Raw genomic sequence first — 22,835 nt, 5'->3', positions numbered from 1 at the left:
CTAATAAAGTTCAAATACAGTCATATTTGAATATACTATCATAGCAGTTGCAGATTTAAGGCTGTATTACAGCATTTAATGATACACTGGTCTTTAAAATACTTTGTGTTTTCTTGATGGTTCTTTGACACTGCTCCTTCCCCCCTGTAAAGCACTGTGAAAAATTATTCTGTGCTTGTGAAATAAGCCTTTATCATTTACATAAACACACTTTTTACAGTTTTTGTTTGTTTGTTCAATTTATTTTTTCTTTTGTGGCTGGACCTGTTTATTTCAGTAATGATATGCATTCCTGGGGTTGACCATGGACAGAATCTCTTGAAGATGTTAGTAGCATGGCTTGGTTTCCTCAGCCCTTTCTTGCAGGTCACCAGTTTGGTGTTCCAGGTGCTTACTTTGTTTCCATGGGTATGGACCAAGATATTGCAGGTTTCCCTGTTGGGGTGACAGAGTTGCAGGGTGCATAGGTCACCACCAGTACTTACTAGAACACTTTGTGTATTAATGAAGCTATTATTAATAACAACAGCTTGGATCCAGTAATGGTAGGTAAAGATTCATACTGTGCAAGTGGTTATTCCCAAGCATTCTTACCAAGCTTACTGGGTTGGAACAACAGCCTGGGAGACCTGTACAGAAGTAGAAGAGTGTACTGATGTACCCACAGCTTTCCTGAATGCAGTCATTTCCTTTTATTTTGTGTGTGTGTGTTTTGTTTTCCAAGTTATTCAAAGCAGTGTGTCCTGATGGCTTCATATAGATCATGTAGTCTTGGTGTTCTGAGTTTCTTGGTTCTCCTGGATTCCACAGGAACAGTAGTGTTGAGTTTACTGGTTCTTGGGAGATTTTCACACTTTATCAGCATCTGATTCTGCTTCTCTCCATCTCCCTGTTTTCTGGTGGCTAGATCTTCAGCTGAATACAAGTATCTGTAGAGTCCATTCAGGCAAACTTGCACAGAAGGGATTTTTGTGACAGACATTTGCTTGTTTCCCAAATAACAAAAAGCATTCTGGGAACTGAAAAGATAGTTTGTATTTGAAAGCCATGCAATGTCTTACTAACAGTTACTAATTGTAAAACTATTCTGCATGGTCAGAAACTCTGACAGTGCTGGAATTTAAGAGAGGCTATGTTCTTTTCAGGCAGATTGTAGTTGTTGAAGCACGCTACTCTTATCTGGGCAAAGCCAAGATAAAGACTTGTTTTCTGTGCACAAATGTGAATGCATTCCATTTGTGGAGGAAATGCATTTTAAAATAAAGTAAATGCTTTAAATAATGAATAAATATGGGGATCTCTTTCCTGAGGAAGAGTATGAAACTACAAAAGTAGCTAGCTAGCACCGCACAAAGATGTCTTCCAGTAAGAGCGCTCTGTATTCTGTTTGTTCAGAGGTGAACTTGTAAGTATCTTGAGAAGTAACATTGCAGACTATTTAACTTTAAACTTTTAGTCATGAGTTTCTGGAAAGTAACTTTTCAATATCAGAATAATGTACTTACATTTTCAAAGTACATACTTACATACAAAGTACATATGTACTTGTACATAGCACAGCCTGTGGGAGATTGTGATCAGAGACAAGCAATATATTTGTACATCTAGACAATGGTTGCCTACATCTTGTGATGCTTTGCTTTCTGAGAAGTGACAGAGCAATGGAGTCGTCTGCCTGTTGGAGCTTTAGGTACTGGCAAAGGTTATCTGTTAAACTGAAGCTGTGTGTATGTTCCCAGGTTTTCTAGTCCATGTTATGAGAGTTGAAGGTGTGAAGAGTGCAGAAAATCATAGCAGATGTAATAGGTTACCATTTCTTTTTTAAATCTGTAAGTTACATGGTAATTTCACAGCTGTTTTCAGTCTCCAAATAGCTCCTTAAGATATACTGAAACAAACCCCAAACAAAAATTTGAGAGCTAGTGCATGCTGTTAACTTACACTTAAGAAATTGTGGTATTACTAAAAGAGTTCTGATACTGCAAAAATGGCTTAGAATTCAGAGGTAAAACTGAATGTTAAGTACAAATATATTAGTATCAAATCACCTGTAGTAAAAGGTGATCCACTTCAAGGTCATTATTGTAAAGTATAAGAGAAAGTTAAGGTAGCACACCTTCCACTTGCTGAGCAGTATAACTCTCCAGTGGTGAACCTGATTTAAAGAAACTCTAAATCAACACAAATATAATTTGTTTATATGGTTGTATTAAACAAAAAGAAAACTTTCCTCTCTTTTCAGAAACTTTTTCACTAAAAGGACAAAGGAACTCAAACCTGCTGTCCAAAGCGCTCCTGGTTGGAAGTTGTTTGGAAAAGTCCCACCCAGAGAAAACCTTCCAAAAGATTCAAAAATAATTCAGCAGGTGAGTAAACTCTAAAAAAAACCAAACCAAAAAACCCCCAACTTTTAAAGATTGGTGCATAGATACTGCAGCTCCCTGCTGTTATCTCCACTTTGTTACTATGCAACCATGGGATGACCTGGGAAGATGCTTTTGAGGCTTCATAGTTACTGCGGGAGTGTGAGTTCTATGATTATCCAGTACAGTCTTCAGTACATCGTGGTGCTTGTGAAAAGGAGCTGTATCTTCAGAAAGTATATAAGCTGTTTATATCAAACCATCAGAACTTGTATTAATTTCCTGCAAAATTTTGATTTACTCAACATGCTACAATTTTTCTTCATGGCAAATTGATTAGGAAGTACTCTAGTTTGCCTTTATGAAGTTCAGTTCTGAATTACTTTAGTCTGTTTCGTGCAATAAACACACGGTCATACTTGTATAGTCAGCTTTTCTTCAAACTAGGTATGTCTAGTAATTCTTGGGTATCCTAGTGTTACAAAACTAGGTTGGTTTTGTTTGTTTGGGTTTGTTTTTTTTTTTTGCTTATTGGTTGGTTTTGTGCTTTTGGTTTGTTTTTTTGTTGTTTTGTTGGGTTTTTGGTTTGTTGTGTAGGTTTTGGGTTGGTTGGTTTGTTTGTTTTCTTTTCATCTGGCCAGTCGTTCTTGCATGGAATACTTCCTATCTGAACAAATTGCAACAAAGTCCTTAGAACTCTGAAACATGTAACTGTTTCATTTATAACTGGAGTGAGAATAAAAGGCCTTTGGTTTCAAAATAGTACTATATGCTGAACTAGTTTTGAAGTAACCAGAGATTACAGAAAGGTAATTCTGATTTCCTTCCCCTGATAGCAGGTTGCACTTCCATATATTTGTTTGTGTGGAGTCTGTCCTGACTTTGATAAAACAATAATAATACTAAAATGGCATGGTCTTTAAAGATGAGTGATTGGTAGTGTATAATAAACTTTGTGTTAACTTGCAATCCTGAACTTGAAAGATTTCTTGACATAAATATGAGTGTCCCTTGTGTTGGTGAAAACAGTAACTTGAATCACTTGGGAGCTGCTTTCTTTTTGTCTCCCTAAATTCCATATAAACTGATGTGTTTGGCAGGTGCAACTGCCTATGAATGAGACAGTGTTCAGCCATCTTCTAGAAAGAGCTTTGTGGTGAAGATGGCCTTTTGGGAGCAACTAAAGTGCAAAATGAGAGGTTCTTTTTGAAGGGCTTTTAAAGGGACTGGCCACACAATGAAATGTAGGGAAATTACGGGATTACAGCAAATGCTATTTATTCCAAACTAAAATGGATGCTTTTAAAAAGTTGTCAAATACCATTTTCCTTATTTAAATGGTTTGCATGCAAGTTTTGTTTAGCTTACTTGCAGATGAATGTTGTTGGCTGTGTTCTGTGAAATGACTGTGGTAAAAATCCAGATGTCTCTGCCATCCTAAAAAACAGAGAATGCGCACAATGCTACCAGTCATCTGCTTCGAGTTTTCTAGTAATGAAGATGTTTGTTCTGGACACAAAGTCATAATCTGCAGAAATAGTCTTGTTTTATTATCCTGTTGTCTCTCAGTGAGTGAGTGTTTTAAAGTGTAGTGTTTCAATTTATTGTAACTTCTCCAAAGTGGCAGGGCAGCAAATACATTAAACCTATGTATTGTCTTTAAACATGATTGAGCTGGTTCTAGCCACTAAGTCATGTGGTTTGTGTTATAATTGTTGATAGATTAGGGTCACTATTGGATTTATATAATCTTGAGTAATGTGATAGTAATAGCTAATATTTTTAGCTTTAAATTTAGCTAAGGCATCATGAGTTAAGATATCAAAGGGGGATCCAGATTGATGGTCTAGTCTGCACAGAGTTAGATCTACTTTACCTGAGAAAATTTGATTCTTAAATTCAGAGGTGACCCTAATGTCTCCATATTTAATATGTCAAATGTCTTGCCTATATGTTTAAAATTAACAGTATAGGTCCTTGTCCTTCAAAGAAAAGCCAATGATTTATTTTTTTCAAAAATGTTCAAATTTGCTAGGATGGCCATGGACCAGAATGAATAAAGACATACTTGGTTATTGAAGATCACTGGAAAGCAGTATCTTCACTTTGAATGGCTGACTGACATCCCTAGGCTAAACTGCTCACTATGCAGGAGATGAGTGAAAAGAATATAGGCAAGAATGCCGTTATGAGGACTTGAAGAAATTGATAGAGCTTAGTATGTTCTCTTCACAAGTAATTCTGTGAACCTGGAAGAATACATCATATCCTATGTGGAATGTCTCTACAAACCTCCACATAGATTTTCTATATTGAAGTTAAGGTATCAAGTGTGATCTGAAACACTAATCTCCCATTTTCCCCTATTTTTTTTTTTTAGCCATCTGTGGCCAGAGCAATGGCCACTCACTGTTCATGAGCTGTTGTAAAACTGGCTTCTAGGTGTAAGACTGCAGGTAGAACAGGCTTAAGCTGTAGGCAAGCTGCCTGTGAGGGAGTTTATGGCACTTTCCTCAGCAGCTATGGACGTTCTGCATGGTTGAATACAAAATTCTGTGACTTTACTGATGCCATTGGTGAGGGATGATGCAAATAAACCCTGGGTTAAGGAAAATCTCAGTACTGAATCGTCATTCTTCAGATAAAAAATGAGATCTTAGGAAGCCCTTTTGCAGGAAATACTAACTCATAACAGAAAAACCTTTGTCATGAATGGGGTAAAGGTAATACTTATGTCAAAGGTTATGGCAATATTGTAAAGCTTAAAGGACTTCCCTGTTAGTAATACAAGAAAACTGTTTGCATCATTGTAGATTTATAGTCAGAGACAGTAGAGCTCACATGCCCTATTTCCATCCTGGTGATGGAAGCTTCCTTTATTGTCTTTCTTTTGCTAAGGATGATGGAGTAAATAGATAATTACATTTAAATGAATGCATGTGTCTTCCAAGCACTGTCTATTAACTAGACATTGCTGTATATGCCTCTGCAGAGAAGTCAGGTGGTGATCCTAATATCTTGAATAACTTCCAAGAAGATCTGGAAACTTAATTTGGGATACTGTTTCAGACATTTTTCAGGCAACAGTGCTAGCTAGCTCTGCCATCAGAGACCATCTCCTGAATATTACTGTAAATAATTTCTTTGCAAGTTTCTTAGCATAGGTAGAAGATGATAAATATTTTAATTGAAAACCAGCCTGTGGGGCTTGCATGGCTGGGGAGATGGCAGAGTCCCCTGCAGCTGTGCTGCCATCAGCATGCTCTGGGCGAGATGCTCTAGCTCAAACTGGGTCAGAGGTTGAAAGTTCTTGGCAGCTGCATCTCTGCTCACAGCTGCTGGCATGCTTGACTCTCCTTGGGTTTAGAGCTGCCTAAGCAGGATGTGATTGAGGCCAACTCTTTTGCTGGACATCTCCCTCCTCTGGGCTTCCTTCCTTTGCTGTTTTTTAAAAAGAGAAAATAGTAACTCCTTAGGACTGCAAATGTCAAATGTATTTGATGGTTTTAGGAAGTGTGCCTTTCTTTTTTTCATGAACTACAGCTAATAAAACTGGCTATTATAAGAAGTATGTGGTCATTAATAATTGGTTTGGTGAATTCTTTTCATTCTATACAGAAATCTGCTTTAAATTAGACTGCTGAAATACTTTAATACAGAAGCATTTAAGGCAGAAACTGCCTTGTGGGCTGATGTGCAATGTTTTGGTGTGTTGACTAAAGTGCAAGTTCTGTTCAAAAATACAAGCTCAATGTAATTTTTTTGTGCTTATGGTTAAAGAAAAGAGCTTTTAATCTGTGATCAAAATGGTTCTGAGTACCAACCCACTTAAGTTTAGCTCTTGCTTTTTATTAAAGTGGTATTGAATACTTTATTCATTTTGTTTAAAGCAGCATGGTGATTTATTTTTTCTAATATGCCCAAATTAAAGTAAACCCAAAATATGTAAAAACATGTCACAATATAAAGAAAAGTAATACATACACAAATTCTCTTTGTTAGCAGCTTTTACAAAGTATCATCCGTGACAGACTTAAGAGAATGAGGAAAAAAAAAGAAGTTCTTCTCTGTTTAAGCCTGACATCCCATGAAAAGCTTGCAGTGATTTGGAAATGATTCAGAAGTGAACTAGAGCCATCTTTTCCAAAAGCTGTCACCTTGAGTACAAAATGGAAGGTGTTTAGTTTAGGTAGTCCATTAAATACTAACTGCTTTTGATGACTGGGTCGCTGTCCTACGACTAACCTCTGAAAGTATTATTTTTGGGTGGCTCTGAAATCTTAAAAGCAAACAAACAAAAAAAGCCAAATTCTCTACTTGAGTACTAAACCCTAGTGTCTTAACTTGCATATTTTTCTGATGTTGTTATCTCCAGTCTGAAAGTCTAATGGAGAAATTGCATTCACTGACTCAACAGTGGTCTCCCAGGGCAAGAGTTGTTGGAGGTTTTTCTTTGGAGGAACAGATGCATTTTTAATCTCTTTTTATATGACTCAGGCCTTCTAACTTGCAATATTAACTCTTCCCTCCAATTTTTGTTGTTTAGTTTAACAATGCATAAAGCTCCTAATTCTTAAGAATTATGTATGCCATATTTGTCAGCAAATCTGAAGGATCCGAATATCTGAAAGAAGTAGTGCTAGATGTTTTTTCAGAGGATTATATTTTAAGCAGATAATTACCTAGATAGAGATTGTATTTACTCTTCTTGCCTTACTACTGGACAGAAGAGAAAGGCAAGATTTCTCCCTGTTTAGCAGACAGGTAGAAGTATATCGGTAACAAACAGCCTGGAAATCAGGACAAGCAATGGGAGTTGGTTTTGCAAAGAACATGTTACACCTGAATCCCAATTTATCTGCTAGCAGCAGTGAGAAGGCAGTGATGGCTTGCTTTGTAGACACTATAGTGGTTAGATTTTCAAGAAATGTCCACCATCTATCCAGAGTCACACATGTAGTCAATAAGATGCCATGCTAGAGGTTAAACAAAGATATTCCCCAGTGTTTTAAATTTTTATAGTGATATAATGGTGTTGAAATTGGTAGGACCTCACTGAGACCAGTGCCAGTACTAGGTTTACCCATCTGCTTTGACATGGAAAACTTGTCAAGGGGAACTCTGTAGTGCTATGTTGTGGCACAAATGCCTTGAAAACAAGGGAGTCCTCTACTGTGAGCATGAGCTTAAGGTTTTGAAAATACTGCGGAGATGTTGACTCTGCTAAAATGAGTCCTTCTGATTTGCTATTTAAAAACCAAAGTCTTTGAGGTCATCTATGAAGAGTACTGAGGCAAACTTTCTCTTCCCAGAGCTTGAAAAAGAAAGCAGGAGTGTTCTATGTATTTTCATTTTATCTCTGCAAGTTGCTGAGTTTTGGGAAAGCGAAGGGTATAAAAACAATTTTCGGTAATAAAAATGATAGAACTTATTTTACTTTGTTGGCATCATAATAATAACAATTAGTAATGTCTTCTGGATCCTCCTTTTGATGGGATGCCTCTCTGTCTATTGGCCCTTTTGAATTTCTTTAGCAAAAGATGATACAGATAAAAATAGTTGGTTTCTTGTTTATAATGCTCTTAAAAAGTGAGCTTTGCACGTTAAGCAGGTTTGTGCTGCCACGTTTGAGATGCTGTGATAAAATCATTATCTGGGCAGTCTGTATCAAATTCTAAAAGGATAGGGTTTAGGAAAAAGATTTACATGTTAAAGGTTCTGTCTTTCATGGACCTTTTTAGCATTGGGCTTTTTCATGTAAGCCATATCCTTCTGAGGCTAGGTACTTCAGTACTGAAAAGGAGAAAATAGTATGGCAAGGGAGAAGGAAGACTTCAACATTATTTTAATTAGACTGAGTTATGCGTGGTACAAGAGCGCTGCAAATATATTCAGAAATAATGTTGAAAGCATAAGAAGCTTATTTTCCCTCTTCCAGGTGCTACAGCATGCTTGAAAGCATGTGTCTTCCCCCTGCCGTATGCTGTCTTTAAGCTTGGCTTTTCCATTAGAAAACTAGCTTTGTATTTTGAATGGAAACCTGCAGAGCTGCAGTTGCACAGGGTATCCTGGGTAGCTGGGCATGGCTCTCCCTGACTGCCTTGCTGCAGTTGTTTCAGATTGCTGTTTTGAGTCTTTCTTTTAAGTGACTGTTTTTCAAAGCCTTGATGTATCTTAGTTCTCATCAGCTCCCCAGGGAGGTTGAGATGTAGCCCACTTCTAAGCTTTCAGTTTAGACATACTAATTATAATGTGGCAGACAAGAAGGTGGGGGACTTAAAGGCCCACTCTAAGTCACTGTACTATTTAATGACGTATTCTACCCTCTCACATTGACTAGAAAAACTCAAAATTTGAACGTGAAGGTTCTGTTTAGAAGTTACTCTAGTATTTAATTTCTTGTCAAATGCTTATCCAAGTCCAGTTACGCTTGTTTTCCCTTTCTCCACACCAAATACTGTTCTTGAACATTCATTTTAAGCTTTAAAGCTAACTAGCTTATAGGTAAAGATGTCATTGGGTGTGAGATGCAACCTAAGACAAACTTATAAACAGGGCAAATAGTGTCAGTTTTCTTGCATCAGCTAATAAACAGTTTTTTGTTCTTTTCTTTATAGCAGTATGTCTTCCAAGACTGGTGGTTAAGTGTTACTCCTGTGGGTGATGTGGACTAGGGAGGGACAGTGTATCAGAGAATGTTTGGGTATTTTTGTCACGCACCTGATAAGTGCTGTGAAAAAAGATTCTCCCTTTGGGAGATTGCAGAAAATATAAAACCTCAATTAAACCAGAAAAGTAGTCCAGTAGATGCTTATACACATCATGCCACAAGTGGAAGTCTTGGTGTGTGTTTTTGTGTTTTGAAGGCTGGATAAGAAGGAGGAACAGACACATCTATGTTTCTTCAAACAGAGACTATAAATACATGTGAATTTAAATTTTGGCTTGCATGCTTCTTTATTGTAATGGTCTTTTCCTTCATTTATTCACTAAGGTTTTGCTTCTGTTTTTCTCATTAGGATGACAGTTCTGGCAGTCTTGCATCAATATCTGCTCTCAGTCTATTAAACACAGGGGTATGAAATTTAATATATATATATGTATTTTTTAGTTGTATTCAATACTATGCATGGGACTATGTAGCACTCATCAAAATAGAACGAACATCACATTTTCACAGCAGCATGAATATTTAATGGCACTAACCATCAACTCATTAGATACCATTAGTAAAATAAACAAACTTAACACGCGAGTCTCACTAACAACTTAAAATGATAGAGTATTATTATTGCTTATATTGCATGTTCTTAAATAAGAAATAGGTATTGCTAGACCTTGAGAGTACTTTACAATTACATGTTTGCTGTGCCTCCTTGCTTAATGGTAAAAGTTCTTAAAAGGTTTAATTAATAACATTTTTTTTAACATCTTGTACATTCTTATCCTAGAATCTTTATTTCCCTGCCACTAAGTCACACAAGCTTCTTATAGTGACACTTCAGAACTCCAGATGCTTTTCATAACTATTTCCAATTTGGAATTGGAAACCTAGAAACATGTAGCTGTTGAAACTTTTGTTATGCCTTCTGTTTGCTGTGATCGCTATCCTTCTGAAATTGGTCCAATGCACTTGCCTGTTACTTTGAAAGTTTTTTATGTAATACCACACTTTGTGTTAAAAAGGATTGGTGTAAGTTGGCTTTTTAGTTCTGTGGATCTGTTACTCTGGTTTTTTGAAACAGAACAGTACTATAACTGCTAGTGGGTATGTGATACCTATGGCTCATGTGTTTCCAGCCACTCTCTGTTCTTCTTTTTTGGGCACAAAGGCCATGGCTTGATGTTCTTCAGTAAACAACAAAAATGAAACTTGATGCCATGTGTTAAAAATCTGGCTGAGGGGAAAAATAACGTAAATGAACCACTGAAGATGCATGGCATTACTTTGGAAGGTTGATCTAGAAACTATTCAGTGTCTGTTTGGTTGTTTTTTCATACAATATGAAGAGTGCTACCTTTCCCTACTTTGATATAGGTTCTTCCTATGTTGCCTCCAGGTTAGGAAAAAATTTACTGTTCTGTCTGTCCTAATAGCATCTGGCATTCTTAGTTCTGGGAAAGTGTCTAGCTTATGACTCACAGAATTTTTCAGTGACATCTACTCTTGCAGTAAGCACTTCTTTGCTTACAATCACCTTCTAACCGTTGCCAGCTCAGCAATTTTAATATTCAACCTGAGGACACGTGCGCACGATGACATCGGAGAGAATCCTTTTGCATTACCAGAAATTCTTCATATATAAATTTTCTAATAGTTTTATTAAAGTATAGTAAATGGACACCTTCCTAAGCTATTCTGTTAATGCTTCAATTCTGGGGGATCAGCCCATCTTGAAATGAAGGGAAATAATTTTGTTCTGTATTTTTAGTGAGCTAGAAAATAATCGTATGGATGGTTTTAGAGGCCATCTGCTCCAGAGTTGCACGTCTGTGTAGACGGAAGAGAGGTTTAAAACCACTTGCAGAATATATGACAATCCTAATTTCTGCTTTAACAGATGTCATGACTGATTGAATAAAACCTTTTTCAGTATCAGGATTAGAATATTGGGAGACTAAAGCATATTAAGAGAAAGTGTTCGTACGCAGAGTGCATGCTTTGTTTAGTTGGGAGTATTAATATGCCTTGACAGCTACATTAAACAGAGACAATCTTTAAGACAATGAAAGTTAATTCAGTGTTGCTTATGAGGACACACTCTCCTCCAGCACATCTAAAACATAATAGCATCTGTGGTACTTAATCTGTATAATTGGCACATTCAGGAGTGTGAGGACTTTCATAGCAGTCCAAAACATTTGTTGCTTATTTTCAATTTTGTTGTTGGATCTTGTATAGATCCAAACTTAGCCTGGAAAGATGCACGTTAAATTTCACAGTCAATATTTATTCCTTTAAAGCTCTGTAGTTTGGGCAATGTAGATGCCAGTTTATATTTGAAAACTGAATCATCATGTGCATGCCTAGTAAAATAATTTGTCCACACAAGCATACCCTGCTTAATGTCAGCTAACGCTTTTGGAATGCTGCAGCGCAGCTGGCTTTCCTTTCTGTAAGGTAGTTTGCTTGGATGCTGGAAGGAGCAGATATGGGCAGTAATGGCTATGACACACAGTGCAGTTCAGTAGTGTTGAGAGATACCTAAAATAGTTCTGAATGGTCTAGCTGTCCTCTATGGTTCTTCTGAGGAAGGATGAAAGAAACTCCAGTTCTGTATGTTCTCCATGTAGATATCAAAAGAGTATGGGCAATAAAGACCTCTGCAGGTTTGTTGCTTTCTTTTGTTTTAAACAGGAGTGGTAGTGGGGAGTTTTGGGGTTTTTTTTAAGCTACAGTTTGAGGTATCTTTATCTTCTTAAGCACAAAAGCAGTTAATAAATAAAAAGACTTTATTTGCAGCCCCATTTATGTGTCACCTGTCTGTACATTAATAGGCTTATCTTTACTCCTGTAGGTCTAAATACCAGAAATACAAGTCCCTCCATGTACTGAAGTGCTCTTAAATATATTGTCACAGTGGTTTTAAGGAAAAAAACCATATTTTTGGCCTGTTAACAGGCTAATTATTTGCAATAGATGAGAGGATGCAGTTCCAGCCTTAATAAGGAGAAAACTGTTCTTATTTTCTATTAAAGCTGAGATTTGTTTTTCTTCATTTTGGGGTTATGAAAGGTTCTATAACTTACAATAAACACCAGATATGGTGCAATAAAGCTAGTGAAACATGTGACACCTCCAAAAGTGGTTTGTTTTTGTTTTTATAATCAGGCCTTACTTGGTCTTGAATCTTGGGTAGCAGCTGTTCTATTCTCTGGCATATGCCCTGCATGTTAAACATTGAACAAGACATTTGAATTTAAATTATGTTTTTCCTTTGTTATGGAAGAGTATTAGCTCACATCTTTTGAAGTGAAATTCTGTCAGGTCAAGCTTTTATCCCATGCCAAAAATTCTAGATTCTGCATCAAATATGTGGTTAAGGTATTTGACTCTTTACATCTACAAAGTATTCCAGCAGGGAGGAAAAAAAGGATATATTGATTGGACAAACTACTGAGTTCCATGCATGTCTGATGGTTCTGGGATCTAATCTTCAAATAAATTTCCTAGAGCACAGGCTTCTTGAGGAAGAAGCATCTTCCATTGGGATGTTCTGTTACTTTGGAATGTGTTTTATCTTGGAGAATATGCAGCCATTGACCATGTGTGCCTGGAGCTATTTTGCTCTCTGATTTGACTCCTCCTAGTAATGCTTACAGATTTCTCTCTCTGCTCATGTATACTTTTCTTGCAAAACCCAGTTGTCCATAAAGTGTGCTTACTTTCAGAAGCCCAGTTAGATGATGTCCTTTGCAGAAATCGCTGTTGAAGGGTATTTGTTTGCATTTTTTTTTTTACTTTCCCTGTCACTTTAGAAATAGTTTATCAGTTCTTAGCTTGTGTAATACCCAGAAGCTCCAGAACCGTTCACATGTATTAGTTCTAATAAAAAGGTGAGAGTGGCTTAATTTCTAATGTTCATAGTGCAGTGCTTTTAAAGAAGTTGCTAAAAAATTGGCTATGTAGGATTATTGAAAAGGTTGGTGATGTGTAAGTTTCCTCATCTCTGATGCCAAAATGAACTTGATTTTGTGGCTCCTGTTACAGAGTACTGGAAAATGTGAAAGTAAATCAGAATTTGTACCAAGAATGAGAGATGGTTTTGCTGCTGCTGTACTGCAGCCTGGATGCTGACCTCTGGATGCTATTTTAGGATACATTCTGAACTTAAGAATGTACTGGGATATCCTGAGGTATAAAGCATGAGTGCATATAATGTCTCTGGGTTTAGATGAAATAATTTTAGGCTTAAGAACGTGTATATTCGTTCATACAGTGAATGTTGGTTTTCTGATTCTTCTTGTGCTTGTGTGAATTACAGCAGAATTTGATCTATCCTATGTGTCCATTTATTCAAGATACTTGTTTGAATGTGCCCAGTTATGTTGGATTCTTACTATTTTCAATCAAAAATAATCTTGGGATTTACCCTTCAGGAGACAAATAAGTTCTCATAAATTTGCATAACCAAAGGCTTAGCCAGAGACTTAGAAATATTTAGGACCAAGTTGTATTTAAGAATGGTTGGCTAGTAACTTTTACATTTACAAAGATTTTCAAAGAATTAGGTTTTTAGTGTGTATGTATGTAAAAAGCATGACAGCAAATAGTTCCTCACTCTTTTTCTTTACAAGGTGCATGCTGAGGCTTTTTTTGAAGACAGAAAAGCAACAGAGCTTCTTTTCTGACTGAAACAGTAAACTGGTTGCTACAGATTCCTGTTTGTCTTTCCAGGACACTAACAAAATGAATTATTTGGTACACTGCCATGGGCCAGAGTATGATACAGTGGTTAAAAGGTGGATAGGTGAAGATTTGGCAGGGGGGAAACCACTTCAAAAGATACTAAGAATGTTTCAAACAGATTCTTTGGTTTGTTTTGTGGAGGTGCAATCCTCAGGATCTGAAAGTGTATAGTGGCATGTAATGCATGTGGCCTTACCAGTACAGACACAGCTGATTTCCTCTGATCTCTGAAGCTGGTTAGTACTTTGATGAGAAACCACTGGCAATACTCTGCCTGGTAAGAGTGAAGTCTTCATCCTTGGTGAAATTAAAAATCTGGCTGAACCTGTGCAACCTGTTGTAGTTGGCCTTGCTTCGAGCAGGGAAGCTGATCTCCAGAGGTCCTTTCCAACCTTAGTTACTCTGTGATACCTTTCTCTTGAGATGAGATCCATGTGACATCACTGAGGTTATACTTTCCAGATCATTTAATGTATTATGCCTGATGTGGACAACAGAAATCTTGTGAGCAACTATTAAAATGGGTAGGGTAAAGAGACTGAGCTGAAAGCTTTAAGACACTTAAGTGTTGAGCGGACACTTTGTACCCTTTCTGGAAATCTGAGGCTGCGTTGTCACATTTGTAACAGGTCTCTTCCCATTTTAACTTCAACTGTGTACTGAACTGTATATAATAGCTTTAAAGTTGTCAGCTCTGTTTCTATAAAGCTGTCAATGAACACTAAACACATAAAGCCCTCTTTGTCCCTGGGAGAACCAATGTGTACCAGAAGCTGTGTATTAGGTCTGAGATTCATTTGCGAGCACTTCCTTGAGAAGACTTCTATTTGATTGGGAGGGTATATGACCTAATCAGTAATTGATCTTTTTTTATTTTTTTAATTTTTGGTGACTTAAGATATTTTATTTAGTCTGAGACTGAATTTACCTGCTTACTAAAGCAACAGATGTACAAGAACAAACTAGATTAAAAAAGAAAACATGCTTGGACAAGTTAGAGCTCATTTGGCTGTGTTATTATTAGACCTCAGTAGAGCTGTGTGGTCTGTGAAAGTACATTAGTAGGGTACCTTCACTGTCTTCTCTTGAAGATTATATTTCAGCTCTTATTGTTCTATGTAAGAATTCCAGCATGTGGGAGGCTTGCAGTGAAACATGCCTTAAGGAGAGCATGAATCCACAAGCTAACCTGGTTTGTGAACAAGTTGAATGTTTTCTCACAGATAACCTTTTCAGATCTGCTGGACCATGAGAATGGATCTCCCAGTAATTTGGCAGTAGAGTGTTATTTACAGAGGCTAAAAGTGAGGCAGCGTGAAATTTGAGGTTTTCAGTTGGCCCTGCATAGCCTTTTTCCTCTTGTGGAAAAAGAAATAGGATTCTTTCTTCCTTATAGTCATCTGTGTATTAAAGGCTGTTAAATCTTTCTCTCTGAGAAAGAAATTATGTGAAATAAGCTTGTAATGATCAATATTGTTCTATTGTCACTGAGTATAGTGTAGGTGGTTTTGGATAGCATGGGTTTGATGGTTTTGCTGAAGGCTTCAGGAACTTGAGGAGCACTAGTTCTTAGGATGGCTACAACAAAATAGAAAGAAAGGGGAAGAGACACACGTTCTTGATTAGTGGTTTGCAGTGGGTTGTTTTTGCTTGGTGGATTTTTTGGTCAACTTCATGTATTATTCAAATATCCTTGCGCACTAGTTAGCGTGGGAAGGTTATGCAGGTTTCCTAACTGATCCTAGGATGCTTGGTAGTAATATCGAACTAGAATACATTGAAGATCAAGTTGATACAAGAAACTGCTTTCTTATTCATCTCTAGTTAGCAGCTCTGGAAAGCTGCTGCTTTGCTATAAACAATTTTGGCCTGCACTGGTAGCTCCTTGCTGTCTTAAATAATTTAATATTATGTATTTTAACATTATTTAGCAAGTGTAAAACAAGTAATATACTTACTGGTTAGAAACGAGGCAGAAAGTTTAACTGTCATTTTTATCAATAATATTGTTTAGGAATATGAAGCACGGACAGGAAGAATGTATAAACCTCCACCCCCATCAACAAGACGTAAAAATATTGAGTTTGAACCACTTTCAACTACAGCTTTGATTCTGGAGGATCGACCAGCGTAAGTATGATTCTGCTGTGGAGCTGATGATGGCTGAATTGGTTAGATTTACTTCTGATTGAGGTAAACTTCACGAGTCTTACATGAAAATATCATTGGATTATTCCATCCTTCATAATACCCTAACAAATTCCTCCAGAAGAACCTTTAAGTGTATTATACTCTACGTGAGGCATTTTCTCTCACTGTACTTGGGCTACTGGTTTGTTATCTACTGTGTATCACAGCTGCCTGTGACAGTGTTGTGGGCATCCTTAATCAGGAAAAGAAGACTTCTTACCATGTCAGTGCATATTCCCTTCTCCTTCCCCCATTCTGGAAACTTCATTTCCTAGACCAGTTGGGAAAACTGAACAGGGGCAGTTGCCATTTCAGCAAACCTGCACTTGGCTTTCCAGAAGATTTTTTTAAAACAGAATTTAAAAAAATATTAGCTAGGTAATATCAAGAGGAGGAAGAATTGCCTTTGAAACACAAGAAGTACCTTCCTGTCACAAATGCTGAAAGCTGCAGTTAAATGTTTTGTTGGTACCTAGATGATAGTGTTCACTGAAACTGTTCCACGCTCCTGTTTCAATTATGGTTTTGTGGCTTTTTAAAAGTACAGCTGAAGGCAAGGAAACAACAGATGAAGATGCAACAAAAAAGATCTATACTAGTGAATAAGATATGCAATAAGTGGTTTGCTGATGCTTTCTTGTACTTCCAAAATGTCACAATTCACAAACTAACACACTTATGTTTTTACACTTCTACTTGTTTTGGAGTGCCTAATGTGTTGCTATAATCTCATCCCCTGAAGACAGATTCTGATCTCACTTTCAATGGCAATATTAATAAAGTGATTTTTTTTTTCCTGCTTGTATAAGAGGAGGTGGAAATTGTTTATTTTGAACCAAAGTAGTCTAGACTAAACATGTTCTGATTTGTTTTGGAATGAGTCTACTTGGTCAAAAGGAAGTGTGTTTGGCAATCACAGGATCACTATGCAGTCAAAAAAAATCTAAACACATTTTAAGGTGGTGAACCTCTAGCACTGCAGCAAGGCTATTTAGCTTTAGCTCTTAGGTAGAGTAGATCTAGCCTTTCTTCCTTTTGATAAACCTATGTTCTCTTGTGGGAGTTTTAAAGGGCTAATAGTGATGACTTAACCCCCCGTGCCTTTTATTGAAAATACATCATAGATTTCAAATGAAGATATTGATACGCAGGTTTATTAATGATTAAAATGGACTAAATAGACAGAATATCAGTATTTCCCTTTTTCATTTCGTGCAAACTTCATTTTAATATCATTCCAGATGTTCAATAAGTCTAATGAATCTGCTTTGGGGAAAGCTATAGGAGAACTATTAAATAGAAGCGGTAAACACCTGGTAGTTCTCTACTGCTGTGACTGAAACCCTGGGAGTGTGACAACCCCAAGTGTTAACCTTAGCGAGAAGCCAAGTTAGAACCTGGTTTGAAATTGTTTGGAATGTCATTTATGTGTATTGAATTCAGGAACAACTTGTTTTCAGAAATCTTCCTGCCAAATCAGTGGAGGAGGCTTTACGTCACCGACAAGAATATGATGAAATGGTGGCAGAGGCAAAAAAACGAGGTATGTCAGGTGTCAGTAATCACTGTAATTATTTTTAGCTGTGCAGTAGAACTAAAATAATTTCAGGTTTGTAGGCTAGTAGGTACAGTAGAGGCCAATCTCATTTAATATCTAGGTTATTCTCTGACATGTGCACATAGTTTAAAAGAGGGCTCGATTAGACTGGATGTTAGGAGCAGGTTCTTTACTATGAGGGTGGTGGAACACTGGAACAGCTTGCCCAGGGTGGTGGTTGGAGCCCTATCCTTGGAGATATTCAAAGTGAGGCTTGACAGGGCTCTGGGCAGCCTGGTCTAGTTGAGGATACCCCTGCTTACTGCAGAGGTGGATGGACTAGATGACCTTTGGAGGTTTCTTCCAGCCCAGACCATTCTATGATCAAATCATTTTCTTATTCCACCACAGTGAACATAACTAGGTTCAGTAGTCAGTTTAATTTTTAAGTAGAAACTTGATGATTTTTTTTAAGCTACTTGTGATTTGATCTGTTATAAACTTTTTGAGTATTCAAATTCTTTTTCAATCTGTTTTGCTGCAGTTACCACTGAGACACAAAGTACAATAAAGCTAACTGATTAAAGAGCTGCTTTTTTGTGAATTTGAGATCTATTTCAATATGAAGACAAGTGAAAACTTGAGTGGGTGTTTTTGTGTTTTGGTTGTTTGGTTTTTGGTTGGTTTTTTATTCTCCTAACAAGCTGCTATCTGTGTGATCCTTCCTAGTCCCACTAGATCTGTTTTTTTAATTTAAACATATATCTGTAGCATCTGGTATTGTCAGTCTATGAATAGCTGTTGAGAGGACTTCTGTGGTCTCGTGTCTAGTATGCAGGGAATAAGCTATTTTAAGAATCTCTGCTGCATGTTTTCCTTGGGCTGTTGAAAGATACAAACTTCTGAACTGATTTGAACCTCTATGGATCTGTGGCAACTTACTCTGAAAAAATGTAATAAAAACTCCGAGGCATTTGACAACTCATTTCACTCTTGTATTTTGCATCTTTAAAAGTGTCATCTGTGGTCTGTGTTCTCTGGCTGTGTCTGTGGAGGATTAGCCACATGCAGTATTTTCAGTATGTGCACCCTAGTGTCCATTAAATTAACTGTTGCCATGCACACAAAGCTTTAGTAAAAACTTAATGAAGCTGGTCAGCCATATCCATTTACAAGAGGTGACATATTTACTCCTTTGATGTGTCTAATGCATGCATAAATAGAAAGTTTCATTTTCACAGTGGTTCTTACTGATGTCAAGATAGCACTGCTCTGCCCTTCTATTAGCCTGTTTTGTTAGAGGGATCTACAAATGATCCTATTGTAGGAGAAGGCAGAATCCTCATCTGTTGACCCAGTACTGCAGCTTTGTCTCACATCTTCACTTCATCTTTCTAGGAAAAAAAAATCCAACATAATCCTTTTTGATGGAAGTTTCAGTAAAATTTTAATAATTTTGAAATTAACTTAGGAAAAAAATATTAATAATCTAATCTATAATTATTGGTGATTCTTCTAAGTCATAAGTAAAGTTTAGGTAGTGAGGGTGTGAAATTCATGACAGAAAAAACAGCGCTGATGTGCCTGCCTTTTAGTCACTCTGTATGCTGCAGAAAAGAGTGCAGTGAGGTTTCTGGACAGATTTTTGCTTGTTTAAATCACTATTTATTTAAATAACTTAGCTTAAATTAAAAAAATTACCTGAGAAATACATCTCCAATAAACAGAAATAAGTACTAGCTAGCTCGTGTGCAACTGTAATTTACCCGTGTCTTTTTCAGACATCTATGTAATTAGATAATAGCTGAATTATTTACCTAATAATTTACCTAAATTAATACATAGTTATTAACATCTTATGCCTAACAGAAATTAAAGAAGCACATAAAAGGAAGAAAATAATGAGGGAACGTTTCAAGCAAGAGGAGAATATTGCTAGTGCTATGGTGATTTGGGTCAACGAAATCCTACCTAACTGGGAAGGCATGTAAGTATGAAGTTCTGTTGTGATGCAAGGCCAGCTTGTTTCTCCTCTGGAAACAGAGAACACACATACCTTGCTTTCCTTTCTGATTTGTCAAGAAGTCATTTTATGTTACTATGATAAAGCAGTCATTACAGAGCAGCATGAAATGTGGCTTTCCATGAGCTTGTTTTATTGTGGTTTTGTGTGTGTTTGGTTGGGGTTTTTTGGTTGCCTTTTTTTTAATGGGGCTTTAGCATAAGCAGAGATCCTTGGATCCTTGGGTGGCATCCCTCAGGGATCAGTACCGGGACCGGTGCTGTGTAACATCCTTGTTGGCAATATGGACAGTGGAATTAGCTGTACCCTTAGCAAGTTTGTGGATGATACCAAGCTGTGTGGGCTGATTGACATGCTGGAGGGATGGAATGCCATCCAGAGGGACCTGGACTGTCTTGAGAGGTGGGCCCATGCCACCCTCGTGAAATTTGGCAAGGCCAAGTGCAAGGTCCTGCACCCGGGTCAGGGCAATCCCAAGCACAAGCTGGGTGAAGAATGGCTTGAGAGCAGTCTCAAGGAGAAGGACTTGCAGGTGTTGTTTAATGATAAATCTCAGCGTGAGCCGGCAACGTGCGCTTGCAGCTCAGAAGACCAACCATATCCTGGGCTGCATCAAAGAAAAGTGGTGAGCAGATCAAGGGAGGTGATTCTTTCCCTCTGCTCTTGTGAGAACCCAACTGGAGTGATGCATCCAGTTCTGGCCCCTGCAACATAAGAAGGGCATGAAGCTATTGGAGTGGGTCCAGAGGAGGGCCATGAAGATGATCAGTATGAGGACAGGCTGCAACAGTTGGGGCTGTTCAGCCTGGAGGAAACAAGACTCCAGGGAGAACTTATAGCAGCCTTCCAGTACCTGAAAGGGGCCTACAATAAGACTGGAGGGGGACTGTTTACAAGGGCTTGTAGTGGTAGAACTAGGGATGATGGCTTTAGGCTGGAAAAGGGTAGATTTAGACTAGATATTAAGAAGAAATTCTTTACAGTGAGGGTGGTGAGATACTGAAATAGGTTGCTCCAGGAGATTGTGGATGCCCTGACCTGGAAGTACCAGGTTGGGCAGGGCCTTCATCAATTTGGTCTAGTGAAAGGTGTCCCATGGCAGGGATGATCTTTAAGGTCCCTTCCAACTCAAACAATTCTAGGATCTATGAATGCTGATTTGGGAAATAGTATGTGGTTTTGCATCTAAATTGCCCAATGATTTTAGAAATCCAGTATGTGGCTTTTCTCCTGTTTTGTTTTGTTTTTCACCTTGCCTAGGCGTGCTACCCGAAGGGTTCGAGAGCTGTGGTGGCAGGGATTACCCCCAAGTGTACGTGGGAAAGTTTGGAGTCTAGCTGTGGGAAATGAATTAAATATCACTCCTGGTAGGTCTTACACAGATCACATTTAAATGCAAAGTTAAGTTGGTAATTTTTTTCAAAGAGAAATACAGACTTTTGATAAAATAATTATCAGACTGTATTTGTGTTTTTAGAAGAACACATTTTGCCCCCTTAGGAACAGGTATTTTACAATTAGAGAGCGTATCCTGGTACATTAGGGAAACTTCAAAACCTTCTTACAAGAACCCCCCCTACATTTTAGTGTTTTAAGAGTTAAGGGGTTGCTTCCTTCTCCCTGTGACCTGTCCCAGCATTTTTGTGCTGAAAGTCAAGAATCTGTAAGTTTGCAGTGGAAGGAGGAATTTGTTTATTTCCTAACTAATGATTTTAATGAGCTAGAAGAGTTATAACCTATTTAAAAAAAAATATTTAAGCCATTATTTCCCTCTTGTAATTTACATGTTCACCACAGAGAGAGAATAATGCAGTGCGCATTATAAAAGCAGTAACCATTGAACAGATTCCTCACCTTGCCCCCAGTAGTTAAGATGGAACAAAGAAACAAAACCAAAGCCAAGAACAGTTAGTGTGCTTTTGGTTTGGATTGGTGTTTTCCTTACTTATCTCTTCCTCTTTTATTGTTGGGTTTGTTTTGCTTCCATGCAGAACTATATGAAATCTTCTTGTCGAGAGCTAAGGAACGATGGAAAAGCTTCAGCGAGACAGGTTCTGAGAATGATGTGGAAGGTGAGATCTCTTGAATGCTAGACAGCCTCCTAACTGTTTATAAGAAATTATGTATGTGATTGTAAATATGCTTATCTTTGAAATATGCTTATCTTTGAGGCATATGCAATGCCTCTTGGGTTGGGAGTTTGTTTGTTCTCTATTTTCCTGGAAGTGTGGACTGAGTGGGGTGAAAAGCTTAGGTAATTTGTTTATTTTGGAAATGTAGTTCCTCTGGATGGAAATGAAAGGGAACAGGGTCCATTCTGATTGTGCCAGATGTTCTGGGAAAGGTAGTAATAAGGGAAAACTTATGAGTAATAGGATTCTCATCTCTGGTTGAAAAGCAAGACAACCCATTGTGCTCGTTACTAATCTTTAGTAGCAAAGCCTGGAAGATCAGTTATTTTAGCCTCATTTGACATTAGTAGCTCTGAGGGGTTTTCCTGTTCAAGTACCTTTAATACTTTAATTTGGCAGTTAAAGATTAAAGCACAAGAAATACCTTTTTGTGTCTTGAAGACAAGATATTAATCAAAATGTGTTATATGGAATCAAAGAACCATAGAATGGTTTGAGTTGGAAGGGACCTTTAAGATCATCTAGTTCCAACCCCCCTGCCATGGGCAGGGACACCTTCCACTAGACCAGGTTTCTCAAGGTCTCATCCAGCCTGGTCTTAAAACACTTCCCAGGATGAGGCATTCACAACTTCTCTGGGCAACCAGATCTGTTCAAAAGATCCTCAGCAACTCTTCTGGAGTTCCATGTTATCTGTATGTCAAGATTCTCATCTTCCTTGGGAATCACTCTAAATGGATACTGTTCCAAGTGAAATTATCACAAGCTGTCCAATATAATGCCTTTTCCTCTTGAAAGAGGACAGATTAAGCAGCAATTCTTGAACTTTTTATTTTAGGTTGTGTAAGCACTTTATCTGTAATAATGTTAGCCATCTTTCACCCATATTCTCCTAACACACCTTGCAGCAGCTTCACTCACTTCTGAATGCATCTTATAGTTTTAGGAGGACTGGAAAGAAGTGTTGGTTTCCAGGCTTCAGTGGAGCATCTTCTGTTTAGCCTATTCCTCAAATTCTGTGATGTTCTGTTACCCAGATGGTTCTTGACTGGTTTATGCCCTCCGAAGGAACTTTTTCCCCAAGTGCTGCATGGTTTTCTACTTGCTATCACTAGTATTTGCATCAGTGAATGCTGCCTTCTTTCCTGCTATTTGAAGAATGCCAGTCCTAAGGATGCAA

The 22,835-nt window shown here is 37.7% G+C and overlaps 1 protein-coding gene across 2 annotated transcripts in view; it reads left to right on the top strand.

The window, feature by feature from the left end:
- Window positions 1-22,835, top strand: part of TBC1D12 (TBC1 domain family member 12) — a 41,895-nt gene that overhangs the window by 12,371 nt on the left and 6,689 nt on the right. The window contains exons 2-8 of one of the 2 annotated variants that reach the window (XM_009897787.2): window positions 2,243-2,366; window positions 9,383-9,439; window positions 15,788-15,903; window positions 17,424-17,506; window positions 19,370-19,487; window positions 20,784-20,890; window positions 21,515-21,595. In XM_009897787.2, the coding sequence (XP_009896089.2) occupies window positions 2,243-2,366; window positions 9,383-9,439; window positions 15,788-15,903; window positions 17,424-17,506; window positions 19,370-19,487; window positions 20,784-20,890; window positions 21,515-21,595 (686 nt within the window). The remainder of the gene's footprint in view (window positions 1-2,242; window positions 2,367-9,382; window positions 9,440-15,787; window positions 15,904-17,423; window positions 17,507-19,369; window positions 19,488-20,783; window positions 20,891-21,514; window positions 21,596-22,835) is intronic. The other variant, XM_054163449.1, reaches the window with a different exon arrangement.

This window comes from Dryobates pubescens, chromosome 8, assembly GCF_014839835.1.
Source record: "Dryobates pubescens isolate bDryPub1 chromosome 8, bDryPub1.pri, whole genome shotgun sequence".
Classification (NCBI taxonomy): Eukaryota; Metazoa; Chordata; class Aves; order Piciformes; family Picidae; genus Dryobates; species Dryobates pubescens.
Note: the sequence above shows the minus strand (reverse complement) of the source record. Positions and strands in the feature narration are given on the sequence as shown.